Source organism: Diospyros lotus, chromosome 4, assembly GCF_014633365.1.
Source record: "Diospyros lotus cultivar Yz01 chromosome 4, ASM1463336v1, whole genome shotgun sequence".
Taxonomy (NCBI): Eukaryota; Viridiplantae; Streptophyta; class Magnoliopsida; order Ericales; family Ebenaceae; genus Diospyros; species Diospyros lotus.
The window spans coordinates 13,844,071-13,856,738 of record NC_068341.1 but is presented as its reverse complement, the minus strand read 5'-3'; the positions used below and the strand labels follow the sequence as shown (position 1 = coordinate 13,856,738).

At 38.2% G+C, this 12,668-nt stretch overlaps 2 protein-coding genes across 7 annotated transcripts in view; one reads left to right on the top strand and one right to left on the bottom strand.

Moving 5' to 3' along the window:
* Positions 1-4,593, top strand: LOC127799044 (protein NETWORKED 2A-like). Its single transcript, XM_052332747.1, has 2 exons — positions 1-320; positions 984-4,593. The coding sequence occupies exons 1-2, from the start codon at positions 227-229 to the stop codon at positions 4,394-4,396; spliced, it is 3,507 nt and encodes a 1,168-aa protein (XP_052188707.1). The 5' UTR covers positions 1-226; the 3' UTR covers positions 4,397-4,593.
* Positions 4,594-6,291: 1,698 nt separating this feature from the next.
* LOC127799176 (uncharacterized) overlaps positions 6,292-12,668 on the bottom strand; it is a 64,275-nt gene continuing 57,898 nt past the window's right edge. For 4 of the 6 annotated variants that reach the window (XM_052332942.1, XM_052332939.1, XM_052332941.1 and 1 more), the window contains exons 4-6: positions 11,960-12,334; positions 8,912-9,059; positions 6,292-7,680 (exon numbers count right to left, since the gene is read on the bottom strand). In XM_052332942.1, the coding sequence (XP_052188902.1) occupies positions 6,572-7,680; positions 8,912-9,059; positions 11,960-12,334 (1,632 nt within the window). In that variant the 3' untranslated portion in view covers positions 6,292-6,571. The remainder of the gene's footprint in view (positions 7,681-8,911; positions 9,060-11,959; positions 12,335-12,668) is intronic. The other 2 variants (XM_052332940.1, XM_052332943.1) reach the window with 2 other exon arrangements.

Genomic DNA, 12,668 nt, shown 5'->3' with positions numbered 1-12,668 from the left:
CCTTGTTCTTTGGCGAACTATTCTCCCCTCCATATCCAGCCATTATCAGCCATCTCTCTCCCACAAATTTCTTTTTGGTTTTTTATTTTTATTTTTTACAAACCCAAAATCCAAAATCTTCTCTGGTTTTGTGTTAATGGGTTCCATGTCTTCTTTCATTTCAAAGGTGGCTATGCAGATTGTTTCCGACAGTTGCTCCATGGATTCAGAAGCTTAGAGATACAGAATGTTGAGTAGGGCAGCAAGGAATGCATATTCATGGTGGTGGGCAAGCCATATCAGGACAAAGCAGTCCAAATGGCTGGAACAGAACCTCCAGGGTAATTCTAACATATCAATCTGGCCACATCTTGTTCAAAGCATTAAATTTGCAGCCATTTATGCATATTTCCATGTGGGTTATTATGATAAATCTTAAATAAATCCGATTTCAAGACAAGTTTTCCTCCCTTAGGTTATAAATAAGATGCCATCTGAACTGCACGAAATTGGCAATTTTCTGCTTGGTTCTGTGATTATTCCGATACCCTTTTCAACAGTTTTCTTTTTTTTTTTTAAATCAAATATGTGCGTTCCAAGAAATCTCCGTTAGGCAATGTTTGTTAAAATAAATAAAATAAGACTCTATCAAAATAATTTATCTATAAAGTTCAAAATAAGTTATCCGAAAGGGGGGAAATAAATAAATTTATCTTGAAACTTCAAGATAAGAAATTTCTAAAAAAATTAACAAACACATTGAAAAACATTTTTGTCTGGGATGTTTTTAATATTTCACTTTTTTCGATCTATAATTTGGTTAACAAACACTATTGGGGAGGAAAAGGAAAGATGATGTAGAGAAATGTAATGCTTTTCACAACCAGAAAATTCCATCAGAAACTACAGGAAATGGAAATTTTCTTCCATTGAAGAAAACTGTTCAATTCATCATTTGCGCATATTGTGGTGTGGTGTGTAATGTGAGGTTTGTGCAATTGCAGACATGGAGGAGAAGGTAGAGTACATAGTCAAAATCATCGATGAGGATGGCGACTCCTTTGCACAGAAGGCTGAAATGTACTACAGGAAGAGGCCGGAGCTGACAAATTTTGTGGAAGACACTTTTCGAGGATACAGGGCTTTGGCAGAGAGGTATGATGCCATGTCAAGAGACCTGCAAAGCGCTAACCGCACCATTGCCACTGTCTGTCCCGAGCAAATACAACTTTTAATGGCTGAGGAGGAGGATGAAAATTGCCCTGCCACCTTTGTTCCTCCCTCAAAACCGTCAAAGAATTTGCCAGTTGCCCCAGAGTTATGCCTCCCCAAAAAGACTACAACTGAACCAAAAAATTTGAAGGCCCCGACTAGAATGATGTCAAAGAAGGGACTGCTCAAACTGAGCGTTCCTGGTGATGCTTCAGCTGCTGCAACTTCAGGAATGAGCAAAGACGAGGCCCTTGAGGAAATTGATAACCTTCAGAAGAAGATTTTAGGGCTTCAAACCGAAAAGGAGTTTGCAAAAAGTTTGTATGAATCCGGGGTTGCAAAGTATTGGGAGATTGAGGGGGAGATCACGGAAATGCAAGCTAAGGTTAACAGTTTACAAGATGAGTTTGGCATTGGTACCTTCATTGAAGATGATGAAGCTCGATCATTGATGGCGGCTACAGCCTTGAAGTCATGCCGGGAGAGCTTGATTCAGCTGCAGGAGAAACACAAGCAATTGGATGAGGAGGCCAGAGTGGAGTACCAAAAGGTAAAGGAAGTCAACAAGAAGTTGGGTGCTCTCAAAGAGAACTTCAACTTCACTGAGAACGTTGAGTGGGATGGTACAAGCGCTGACGTAAAGGAATTGGACCAAGAAGTTGATAGCTTGGAAGAAGAGAGGCATGATTTGGAATCGTTGAGGGCAAATATTAAAGAGAAGCTGCAAGTGAATTCCGGCGAATCTCTTTCTATCCCTGAACTGGCAGAGAAGATTGATGACCTGGTAGACATTGTCGTCACTTTACAAACTGCACTGTCTTCCCAGAATGCTTTGGTGATGAGACTAAGATCAGAAGCAAATTGGCTTCAATCAAATCTTTGCAGCCTAGAGGAGGACAAGGAGGCTCAGGCTAAAGGGTCGCAGGATATTCGTGGCAAAATAAGTGAGCTGGAGCGAGAAATGGGTAGAATTCAAAATTTCAACCAGAATGTCAAACACCAAAACCGAAAACTCCAAGTTCACTTTACTGAAGCGAGTTTCAGCGTTGATCATCTCTCGGAGAAGCTGCAGACTGTGAAGCAGGATGAGGAGGATGTGGCTGGAGTCCCGATCAAAGAATTAAGTGCTACTCATGATATTGGACTGGAAGAGGATCTTCAATTACATAAAGAAGTGGCTTCTCCAAGGAACCATTCTATGATCTCGAAAGATGTTGACACAGGAGCCATGGAGAAGATTGATATTATGGGGCAAAGTGCTTCTTTCAAAGTTGAAGAAGAGAAAATTTTGAAGTCCAATCTGGGAAATTACCTTATTGATCTTTACCAGAGAGGTCAACTGAGTCTCAGAGATATTCCTGATGCCGAAACAAAAGACAGCATTGCAGATCAAGAAATTGCTTTCAGAACTGAGGACCGGAACTTCGTCATTCACAATCTAAGCAGTGGTGTTGATGTTCATTTGATTCCGGTTGCAGAGAGAGATGTACCAAATGCCAATCTGGAAAGGGAGTTGAAGGAAAACGAAAACAAGGTGTCTCTTAACCATGATTCAAATACCCTAAAAAATGTGAGAATGGAAGTGGAGGCCAAGAAAGGTGATGATATAATGGCAGCTTCTAACAATCAGGTGATCGCAAGAGATGCAGATACAGGCAAGATCAAGAAAAAATATGGAGATCAAACTCCCGGAGCTTCTTTCAGAGCTGAAGAAGATTACCTTGTCATTCCAAATGCCAATCTAGTGGAACGGTTCAGAGAACATGACGATATGGTGGCTTGCAGTAATGATTCGCCGATATCAGAAGATCCCAAAACAAGGGAGGAGGTAAACGATAATGCTAGAAGAGAGAACAGTACCATTGTGAAAGCCAACGAAGAAGGTAGTTGCCTTCATTCAAACTCAAGAAGTCAGCTAAATTATCACTCTGGAAAGGACCAGGAGCTGAAGAAACAAGTACTGGAATCTGAGGATGAGTATCAACCAAATTGGAGGCAACTGTACCTGAACGGGTTGGATGACCGAGAAAAGATTCTGTTAGAACAGTACACTTTAATTCTCTCGAACTATAAGGAAACAAAGAAGAAGCTCAGTGAAATGGAGAAGAAAAACCATGATGGGCTGTTGAAATCCGCAATACAAATAAAGGAGCTGAACAATGCTAATGCATTGAAGGATGCAGAGATCCAATCTCTGCATAAAAAACTGAATTCCCCCCAAAATTGTCCAGATGAAACTCCCGATACTAGTTTGAAAGACTTCGACCTCTCACGGGAGGAAAGGCCCAAGGAGGAAAGCATGATAACAGAAGTTGCCACCACTCAGGTTGTTGATACTTGTGCAAATTCTGATAAAAAGCAAGTCTCTTTTTTGCAAGATAAACAAATATTTGAATCTGTAGAATGCAATGAGAAAGTAAGTGCAGCAGAACTCGTGATAAACTCTTCTAGAGAAGGCGAGGAAGGTGAGAAAAGGGTAACATTTCTTGATGAACTTCAAGATGTTCCAGAGGCGGAAGGAAAATTTCGTTCAGATATAGATGGACTGCTCGAGCAGAATGTAGAGTTCTGGTTGAGGTTTAGCACCTCATTTCACCAGATACAGAAATTCCGGACTTCATTTTTGGATCTGAAGGAAGAGTTGGCGAACATTAGGGAAAGAATGAAGAAGCAGGATGGAAGCAGTAAACAACAGACTCCCCTGATGTCAGAGGTTCGCCCGATATACAAGCACCTGAGGGAGATACAAACTGAACTAGCACTATGGCTGGAACACAACACCTTACTAGAAGATGACTTGCAAACCAGATTGTCATCTCTGTCGGGCATTCAGGAAGAAATATCAAGATCTTCAAGTTTTGGGTCTAAAGAGGAAGAGACTGAGCTCAGCGACTATCAGGCTGCAAAGTTTCAGGGGGAGGTCATGAACATGAAACACGAGAACAGCAAGATTGCATATAAATTGCGGGCAGGTTTTGAAAGCGCGAAACAACTCCAAGTTGAAATCTCAACTATACTTTGGACTTTGGAAGAAGAACTTGGGATTTCAAAACACCGGCAGACTAAGTCTTCAAGTCGGTCTAAACTTCCCTTGCGGTCCTTCTTGTTCGGGGTTAGGTTAAGGAAGCAGAAGCCATCACTCTTCCAGTGCATGAATCCAGCACTGCAAAAACAATACAGTGACTTGCATACATTGCCATCGTAGGTTGGTTTCACTCTTTCTGTAGGCTTACATTTAAATTTAGCTTGATTTTGGGGCCAAAAAGTGAGAAAGGACTACTTCTGCATCGTCGCGTCGCATCCCATCGTGCCAGCTGCAGGTTTTAGTTTATTTTTGCTGTAAATGGTGCTTTTGAATTTGTATTACATTGCCAAAGTTGCTTGGTTGTGTATTGATCTAATGATATGGCTTGCTTAAAATTCCATTAAGAATTTTGAATTTTCTGTTCTAATTGTCTCATCATCTTCAAATCAATTCAAGTTGACCGAGTCTGTCCCACAGCCACAGGTGGTTTACCAAGCATAGATTGTGTCTTCTCTTCCATTTCCCGTGGAAAGGAAAATCAAGTCATTTTCTCCTTTTTACATTCATTTGCTTAACTGAAACTTATTTTATCATCATCCTTTCCTCTTTCCTCTTTCCTTTCTACCCATTTTTCTTCACAGAAACAAGCATCTTCCCTTTCAATTCTTTCCTCTCTCCCTTTCACATGTTTGTCTTATGTTTCCTCGTTCCAATTGGCGAGCAAGTTCGCTTTTTAAAAGAAAAAGTTGATCCTCGAGGCTTCTTGCATGCTTCTTGTTTCACTTCTTGTCTGCAACTAGACAGTTAAAGCCAAGAGCTTCAAACCCTAAAGGGTCTGTGACTAAAAACTGCCCCTGAATAAGACTAATCTGAGCATTATGTAAAACACAATGGCATGCTAAACCACTATCATATTAAGGGTATCCACATATATATGTATATATGCATATATATATATATACACTCTCTTTATAAGTTCCATTAAGAATATAAAAAAGGCATTTGAAACTTCCTGTTCTGAGACAATTAAATATAGATTATTTTTATATGTTAAAAGAATGTTTTCACAACTCAAACCTATTATTATCCACTAACAAAAGAATAATTTTACCATTACTGTTAAGACTCGCTTCCTCTACATTAAAAAGATATTTTGGTAAAAGAAAAATTCTAAAACTCCTCTAAATAACCATGCTATTGAACAGTATGATATAGGATTATTATAAATCCCAATATTACATATTTACAGTGATTTTTCTTCTTTGTTTGATAAATGCATTATGCCAACTAACAACCTAGTAATTCATATGTTGTATTGAAAGGTCTTTTTGATTATATTTTTTTCACCTTTTATGCAAATCTCCTAAATAGTTAGAAGACCATACAATTTATAGTGTTCTTTATTCGTTAGAGGGATAAAAAAAAACTCTTACTCTCTGTTTGAGAAAGAACTTGGAATGGAAAGAAATAGAGCTAAAAATGGAATGTAAAATATTTCTTTTGTTTTTGTTTATTCTTGTTTGAGAGAATACTGAAAATAAAATAATATTAATGACAAATCATAATTGATACCTCTTCATGGATACATAAAATATTTTTTGTAAAATTAATAAAATCTATACACAAAAAAGAAAAAAAAATACTTACGACCCGTTACCATTTCATTCTTCTCTCCCAAGCACATGGTTAGTTGATTGACGGCCCGCTGATATAAATTTTGAAAATGAGAGATGAATAATTCATATGCCTCTGCAGAAGGTGCTACTGTTAAGCCACCCCCCATTATTGGAATAAAAATCGTTATCCTTTTACCTATGGATGATGATTCTTGATGAGAATAAAACAAAGTAATATATGTACATAATAGAACAATGCGAATTTAATGCAAGAGCAAGCTACACCTACACCTGAAGGTTTGGCATTAAGAGCGCCAAAGAAGGTTTAAAACTTGATTTTTCCTTTTCTTTTTTTACAAAAGAAAAAAAAAATGCTTACACACATTTTTGCATACAAATATTAAGACTATGAATTGCTTTCCCGAAATGTAATTATCTAAGTACCATAAACCTTTCCCATCCAAAAGTAACCTCATTGCATTAATGATGGTAAACTCGATCCATTCTCTGTTTTTCTCCACATTTTATGATCATCCAATAATAATAGCTTGTTTCTTAAGTTATAACACGAGCATCCCAAGCAAAGACACTTGGACCTTGTGATGGGCAAAGTAGTTATATTACACCACTAAAAAGAAAACAGCCCTAAATCTAGAGGAAATAGTCAACTTATAACACACAATTCACTCCAACCTAGCCATCCTTCCCCTTGTCCCCAGTCTCAGCTTTAGTTATTGATTCAGTCGGCAACTTCCATATTTTCATCACTTCCATCTCTTCCAGTGCCTGCCAAATCTGTTTGTTTCACATCCAAGATCTGACTCTCAGGAACTACTTCCACCATAGACTGGTTTTCGCTTCCTTGCTCCAAGGCAGTGCATATCAACATCTCATCATCTCCCTTTTCACTTCCACTTCCACTTCCAGTAACAGCCTTTGTACTGGTAGTAACTGTTTGACAATCTGCCGGGTTATCTGGACTTGAGGAACACTTGAGATTCTCAACAAAATCGTTTTGGCCATCTGAGCTGGGTAAAGCAGTTTGATCTTCTTGGACTTGCTCATTTGGTGCATTGCTGAGAGCAGAAGCTTGATCTTGACTCTGCTCTTTGGGTGGAGAGCTAGAAACAGAAACTTGGTCATTCTGTACTTTCTCCTCTAATGCATTTCCTAATGCAGCAGCTCCAGTTTCTTGGACTTGCTCTCTCCCTGGGATAGTAACTTGATTTTCCTGGATTTGCTCTTTAGGTGGATTGCTGGGGACAGAATTAATAATGTCATCAGCCTTGAGGTCACTCGCAGGGCTAGAAGCAATGACATTCGTCGCTACAGCTGATGGGTTTGATTCTGCAGCAGTCCTTGTTGAATGAAGCTGAGCTGCAGGTGCTCCAGGTTTTGGAGAATTGTTCTGTGCTTGCAGAGTTCCACCAGACCGCGAGGCATTGGTGGCAGCAGCAGGATAGGCAGAATGTTGTACAGGTGCCAGGCCAGTACGAATAAAATGAACATTAGGAGGCAAGGCGCTTGCATTGCCTCCCACAGATGATTTGACTAAAGAACTCCCTCCAGGCATGATATGTACAGCATTCTTGGACTGTGCAGCTTTAAGCAGTGATGCCGCATCAGATGGGGTGGCAATGCGGGCCCCAGCAGCAACAGCAGCAGCTTTGACCATAGCATCAGGGCTCAAGACAGGCTTTATTATTGAAGGCTTTTTCGCTGGTACCCGAGGTTTTGATAAAGGAGCACAATCTTGTCGGGATTGTTGTTGGGATTGCACCCCAACTGAAGCTTCTGTAGCAGCAGGGCTTGCTGTGTTACCAGGCATGGTGTTAGGATTGGTTCCGGCTGTTCCACATCAACCAGGTAAAAACAATGCTTGTGAGAATACCAAACTGGGAGGGAGCAAATATTTGAGATGAACAAACAGAAAAAACTTGTGAAGAATAAACAAAATCAAGCCATCTGATATGCCATTTTCAAACAATTTCACAAATAAAACTCCCTCCCTCCCTCTCCTTGGAAACATGGATGCACGTAACAGACTGATGAGTCCATACTGGACACCAATATTCATCAGAAAGAGATACGGACACTTCTAATAGGATAGCACATCCATACCAGGCACCAAGACTCATCAGAACCAATAATTGTTTTTATTCATAAAGGAAACATATATATTTATATATATATATATATATTAACAAAAAACAGCAATAATTATTATCCAGGTTTAGAACCTGGGGCTACTTGTTTTACTCTTTTAAGGCAAAAAATGATGATGATGATCGTTGGTATTTTTATTGCTATTTCATAATACAGGCTCATACAAAAGTAGTAAAAGATTGGGTCTGGTTAAGAATGGTTTCAAGAGGAGGCAGTGAATATGCTCAGAGGGAGGGAGGGAGGGAGGACTACAAATATCATTTATTTGATTGCTGTTCCCAGATGTGTGAATATCATGTTTTTGATAAGGAGGTGATAGAAAGAAAAACAAAGGTTGTCAACATAAATTCAGCAAAGGGAAGACAATAAAATTTTTGCACAAATGATGCTATCTCCATACAGTGATACACTACTCATGGTATTGTAAGCAGGTAGAATCACTGATAACATTTGAACAAGCTGCTGTCAGAGGACTACAAATATCATTTATTTGATTGGTGCTCCCCTGACGTGTGAATATCAAGTTTTTATTAAGGAGGTGGCAGAAAGAAAAAAAACAAAGGTCCTCAACATAAATTCAGCAAAGGAAGGGAAGGCAATGAAAATTTTTGCACAAATGAAATTATCTCAACACAGTGATACGCTACACATGGTATTGTAAGCAGGTAGAATCACCAATACCATTTGAACAAGCTGCTGTCAGAGGACTACAAATAATATTTATTTGATTGGTGCTCCCCTAATGTGTGAATTGATAGTTTTTAATTAAGGAGGTGGCAGAAAGAAAAAACAAAGGTTGTCAACATAAATTCAGCAAAGGGAATGCAATGAAAATTAATTTTTCCACAAATGAAATTAACTCAACAACCGATACGCTACACATGGTATTGTAAGCAGGTAGAATCATCAATACCATTTGAACAAGCTGCTGTCAGGTTGTCTACCATTGGCATGTTGAGGGCCATGGAAACAGCTCTGCGAGCAGCCAGCTGAGCCTCTGAAAGTTGTGAGCCACTACTAATATTCGAGTTTCCTTGCCGCTTTCTAATAATGGCCCACCTCTGCATAGACCCAGATCCAATGAGTATTATTACACACACACACACACAGAACCATGAATCAAACAATACTATTATAGACAGCCAAAGGATTAGAACTTCATAGAAGATGCCAAATCTATTATCCCCTTAACTTCATGAAGAGAGTAATACGAACAATATACAGGGTAGCAAAGTATTCCGTTGCTGGGATTTGAACCCGGGAAACCTGGGCAGTACCCAGACATCCTAACCAAACTAGATAACAACGGATTCCCATACTACAGTAGTAATATTATTTCTCAACTACAAGCTTATAGTGGAGTCAAGATTTAAAAATAGTGTTGGTGGATGAAACAAAAGGAGTGAACACTAAGCTTGAGTTGTGAAAAAATAATTTAGAATCTAAGAGATTTAAATTAAGTAGAAAGAAAACAGAATATATGGAATATAAATTTAGTAAAAATGCAAGAGTGGATGATGTTATAATAAAATTAGAAGACCAAATCTTACAAAGAAAAGACCATTTTCGATATTTGGGATCAGTGATTCAAAAAGATGGAGAAATCCACGAGAATGTCGCACATAGAATTAAGGCAGATTGGCTAAAACGGAGAAATGCATCGGGGGTGTTATGTGATGGTAAAATCTTATTAAAATTGAAAGGAAAACTTTATAGGACAGCTATAAGACCAGTCTTGCTGTATGGCTCAGAATGTTGGGCAGTCAAATACCAGCATGAGCAAAAGATGAGTGTAACGGAGATGAGGATGTTAAGATGGATGTGCGGACATACAAGAAAGGATAAAATTAGAAATGAAGTTATTCGTAATAAGGTAGGAGTAGTGCCAATCGAGGAGAAGATGAGAGAGACTAGACCAAGATGGTTTGGTCATGTGAGAAGGAGACTAAGAGACGCTCCTGTGAGGAGAGTTGATGAAATGAAACAATTAGTCACAAAAAGAGGTAGAGGTAGACCCAAGAAGACTTTGTGAGAGACATTAAAATTTGATATGAAATATATGGATCTAAATGAGGATATGACAAAAGACAGAAATACATAGAAGTCTAGAATTCATGTAGCCGACCCCACATAGTGGGATAAAGGCTGAATATGTTGTTGTAATAAAGATCTGAACTCCAAAGAAATTTATCAGATAACAAGATCTGAACTTATGGTTGGAATAACACTTCAGTTTAACAGGGTCCTTGCATTGAACACATCATCATCAAGTGCACCTTATACTAATAAAAAAGGGTCAGCAGCACGGCACTAATAATGTCAATGGATGTCTAAAAGTCATATTAACAATAAAAATCTATGCAAAAGAATACGTGGTAAAATTTTACGCTAAATGCCCTTCTTGACACAATCCTATAGTGAGGGAATGATGAGATAAAGTTCCAACACCATCTTCACATGGAAAAGTTTCATGAGATGGCGGTGAATTAAGATAATTGATATGGTCATGTTCCATCACATAGTTGGTATTGTGAAGCCAACATGTACATGGAAATACAACTTGGTCCTTGCTTTGAACTTGGTTAAAAAGAAATAAAAAGAACTATTACACCAGTTTGAAGGATTTTCTCTTTTATGAAATCATTGTGCATAGCATACAACTGCTGATTTTGAACTTACCTAGTACTTAAACAAGGGTAAGGGTGAAGGAAAACAAAAGCAAGAAAAAGCATTGTACTCTTCAAGATCTATTTAAAGATGTGTCAGATGGGTACAACCATTAATTATTAGTCACCACAATAGGTCAGTTGTCTATGCATTTTCAGAAACCCAATGATCTTACACTAAACCCTTTGAACTATTATTGCAAAAAATATGTCAAGGTTCTGCGCAAAAGCTATGGAGAAAATATATATATATAGAAGCCCTCAGCATCAATATAGATTAGCAGCAAGAGATGCAGCACCAAATATGTTTAAATTCTAATAATAGACACATTATTGCCTCACAGGATACTGGCACAATACATGGACCATTATGAATGAGATGATTTTAATCATAGCTTTCTTTCAAGAATGTTCTTCTGAAAAGGGTTGCTAAAAGATCCTCTCAGAGAAAAACCTTAACCACTAAAGATTATTATATACCAGTAAGAAGTTATTGCCTGACAGGATACTGGCACAATACATGGACAACTATGAATGAGATACAGGCTTTCATCATCGCTTTTAAAAATGTTCTTCTGAGAAGGGTTGCTAAGGACACTCTAAAATAGTACTCCCAATGGAGAAACAACTATTGACAATTTGAAAGAAATGAAATCTCCAAAATAGTAAAGAATTAAAGACCACTGTTTATTCATGCTAAGGTGGTAGAGGAAATGTTCTGTAGATATTTGCACATTTATTGGTTTTAGTACCACCTTCAATATTCTATTATTATATCAAATTATTTGTTATCTAATTATGACATCAAATTTTGGTTATTGTTAGAGTTGAATCAGTAATCTGTAACCCTTTCCTACTTCAGTTTGCCAATAGTCTTAAGGTAAAAGCATATTAAGATGTAATAGTCCCTAGCTTCATTAGTTGAAAACCAACACACAAAAAAACGACACAAATATTGTCCTGTTTAGATGCTAATAGTAATTTTACAATTATACGTCCAAAATATATGGTCTTCTAACCTTAAATTTGACAGATAAAGTATCTGCTTGATTAAGCATATGCATCTAAGTGCTCATACATCATGTGAATCCAGAATGGTCATTAACCCACCCTACCATACAACTTATAACTAAGCATCCTCAGGGGCATGGATTCAAATCCGCCAGTTAGAGGCAACAGGGTTCAATACGGTGCAGATGAGAATAGGATAGTGAATAAATAAAAAGAGTACAGGGGGGAGAGAGAGAGAGAGAGTCAAATCTGAATCAAAAGTCAACAAGGAAGAGAAAAACAACCTGAGAAAGCTGTGAAGCAGTCCTATCACCCTTGAAATCTCCTTTCAAGATATTTGCCCAATTCCCTTCACCACATTTCTTCACAGCAGCAATCAATTCCAGGTCCTCTGCTGCAGACCATGGTTTTCTTTTCCTTCGAGGAGGTAGGTTGCCACTTGCTAGTCCATTTGCATCCAATCCTTCAGAAGAAGTCACTGTCGGCAGTGGTTGTTTCTGAACAGTAACTGGAATTGTAATGTTTGTCCCTTGCAGTTGTGAATTTTCTGAAGGAGCCCTGAATGGCTCACCATTAGGTATATTTATAGTTAATGGAGCCTCAACTGTTAACCCATTTGGAAGGCTGGTATCGCTTTGTGAACCCGAAGAAATCAGTACCTAATCAAGTCACCCATTCCAAAGAGAGAGAAATTTGACCATGATAAGTTTATTTGAGTTCAAACATTAATATTCACTGAAAATACATGTGTGTCAGGTCAAAAGAAAATGCTTATTCTTCAGAATTAGCATGCTAAGTAATGATCCAATAAAACAACAGCAGCACAAATGTAAGGTTTTGCCATAGATATCATTATATGTAAGATTTGATAATTTATTGACGAAAATATACATATATGCACCTGGCACCCAGAAAAAGAAAGAAAAGAAAACCAACATACGTGCAAGTGCCAAGAGTAGTGGAAACCACCTCTTTGCTAAAAAGGGATTAAAG